At 46.2% G+C, this 2775-nt stretch overlaps 1 protein-coding gene across 1 annotated transcript; it reads right to left on the bottom strand.

Annotated features, from left to right (window-relative positions):
- Nucleotides 1-597: 597 nt before the first annotated feature.
- LOC135884027 (olfactory receptor 51G2-like) lies at nucleotides 598-1533 on the bottom strand. Its single transcript, XM_065411320.1, has one exon. The coding sequence runs from the start codon at nucleotides 1531-1533 to the stop codon at nucleotides 598-600; it is 936 nt and encodes a 311-aa protein (XP_065267392.1).
- Between the last annotated feature and the right edge of the window lie 1242 nt (nucleotides 1534-2775).

Here is a 2775-nt window from a genome sequence, read left to right as displayed (position 1 = left end):
TCTCAACCTGGGATACCTAAAACAAGAGCACCCTTTGTGGGGTCATATTTTTTCAGTCTTCTCCAAAACACAAGATCTCCTACCGTCCAGCCCCAGCCTCCGCCTTTACTCAGGATCACCCCCACTGTCCTGATTGCTGTGGTCAGCGTTGGTTCAGACCCTACTCCCCTTTTTCCCCTGAAGCCCTGTCCCCTGCCCCATATCTTCTCACTAAGCCCAGCCTCTTGCTACTCCACTTTCCTGAGGCTCCGCCTCCCACCCAGGCCAGAGTGTGGCCATGGTAAGAGCTGCCCTGGGAGCACAGGTTTCTGTGGGGAGCCCCAGACTCTCCACATTCCCTGACTTGTGGAATGCCTCACTGTGGCTCTGGTTCCCTGGGCAGCTCTTACCAAGGCCTGAATCTGGCTCCCAGCCTGGAAAGGGTGCAGAGTCTCGGGTAAAGGGGAATAGTAGAGGTGTGGTCTTCAGGGAAGAAATGGGACAGAGGAAAGGGCCTCAGGGGAAGAGGATCCAGGATGGAATACGTGGTCATGGCCATCGCTCGTGTTTTTCCTTTCCCATGTCACCAGCACTGGAGCCAGGTGATGAACTGACCCTTCACTTGACAAATGCCCTGATTATCCTCTCACGAAGGTGTTTGCTTTTCACGCTGTACACGATTGGGTTCATCAGGGGCGGAACCAGCAGGTAGACGTAGCCAAGGATTATCTGAAGCAAGTGAGTAGAGCTATTTCCGAATCTGTGTATTAAAGACAGGCCGATGTCTGATATGTAGAAGAGCACGACAGCGCAGAGGTGGGAGACACAGGTGTTCAGGGCCCTAAGGCACTCTGTGTGGGATGCAACACTCAGCACTGTTTTGACGATCATCACATAAGAGAGGAAGATGAGGAACGAGTCCAATCCAACGGTGACGACTTTAAGAAACAAGCCATAGATGCTGTTCACTGAAATGTCTGAACAAGCCGCCTTCATGACATCCTGGTGCAGACAGTAGGAATGGGAGAGGACATTGTCTCGACAGTATTGAAACCGTTTCAGGAGAATGGGGAGTGGGAGTATTACAGCCACCGATCTTAGAACAGACACCAGTCCCATCTTGGCTATTCTTGGTTGAGTTAAGATGGAGGCATATCTCAGTGGGTTACAGATGGCGATGAAGCGGTCAAAGGCCATCAACAAGAGAATGGAGGATTCAATTTTTGAAAGCAAATGGATGAAGAAGAGCTGGGCAAAACAGGCATCGAGGCTGATTCTCCCAGAGTTAAACAAGTATATGCCCAGTATCGTCGGTATGGTGGTTATCGATATGCCAATGTCTGTGACGGCCAACATGGAAAGGAAAATGTACATGGGCTCATGGAGGCTTGGATCTGTTTTTATAATGAACAGAATGACTGAATTTCCTACTATTGAAATAACATAGATTAAGCAGAAGGGGATAGAGATCCAGAGATGGACGTCTTCCAGCCCAGGTATCCCAGTGAGAAAAAACACTGCAGAGTTGAATTTGGTGTCATTGACAGCTGACATAATGTACTGGGCAGATCCAGGGACTTTTGAACTTTCCTTCCTGAAAAGAAAATGAACAGGAGACTAGATGATATTTAGGTAGACAACTTTCTGCTCTCAGTGAAAGTCTAGAGATTCCCAGGACCTCAAGGAAAATCAGCAAAAACATTGTCTTGGATTTATACTACCAATAGGAAGATAGGCACTGCCAGACTAAATCAGACCTGCAGTCTGTCTAGCCCAGTGGCCAGTGGCCAGTACGAGATGCTGCAAAGGAAGGAGGAAGAAGCCCTGCAATAGGGAACTAAGAGACACCCTGATCCTAGGGAATGTTTCCCCCTGACACCCACTAGATAGACATACTTTTTTATGTAAATCTGGAAGGTTTACAGCCCTTAGAAGACTTTTTTTAAAAAATTCTCAGTAATGTAATTGAATTTTCTGATTACCCATTTAAACATCCGATCCCTTGCTGAATCCTGAGAAGCTCTTGGCCCCATTGATATCTTGTGGCTGGGAGTTCCATAGCTTACTTGAGCACTGTGTGATTTTACATTTCTGACCTTCATACAGACACTCTTTCTCGACGTCTACCTCTGAGTTGGCCAATTGTATCATGACATCCATAAATCATGCCAAGTGCATGGTGAAGACGGTCATTGTATTTATCTGACCTGCATTGAAGCTATTTATAAATGTGTTTCATTGCCTCATATATATATTTTTTATTTTCTCCACTCCTGAGACTTCAAATTATTCCACTATCTCTTTCCAGCACATGGGATAAATTCTTAATGCCAGGTTCATAATTCAATAACAGTTACTTCAACAGGGTTGCTCCAGATTTACATGTGTAAATTCAGTCAGAACCGGGCTCTATTATCTTTCCCTTACCATATGCTCCTGGTGATACAGTCTGAGCCCCTAGAATCCCTCCAAGGGAAGCTGAAGTGCTTTGCCTGGCCAATGTTAACTGAATCCTGAGAATTCGATCTTCCTCAAAGGACCCGCCTCCTCTCCCCATGCAAGGGTCTATAGATACTTGGCAAGTTACAAACTAACACAGACAGTTGCTTCAGCTGTGCGGGGAAGGGATTGGTGTCACAAATGGGTGAATATGCAAACACTAGATTTGCACTAATATCCACTTCTGCGTGCAAATTACTTCAGCCATGCTCATGTAAGAGGTGATGGGCATAAATTACTTACAACTAATATAGCACTCCCCTTTCCTGCATCTCAGCTCTGCAACACTACTGAAAC

The sequence above is a fragment of the Emys orbicularis genome, chromosome 1, assembly GCF_028017835.1.
Source record: "Emys orbicularis isolate rEmyOrb1 chromosome 1, rEmyOrb1.hap1, whole genome shotgun sequence".
Classification (NCBI taxonomy): Eukaryota; Metazoa; Chordata; order Testudines; family Emydidae; genus Emys; species Emys orbicularis.
Note: the sequence above shows the minus strand (reverse complement) of the source record. Positions and strands in the feature narration are given on the sequence as shown.

What these genes read in the sequence shown, in the direction of transcription:
- LOC135884027 (XM_065411320.1), bottom strand. Translation starts at nt 1,533, where the DNA reads ATGTCAGCTGTCAATGACACCAAATTCAACTCTGCAGTGTTTTTTCTC.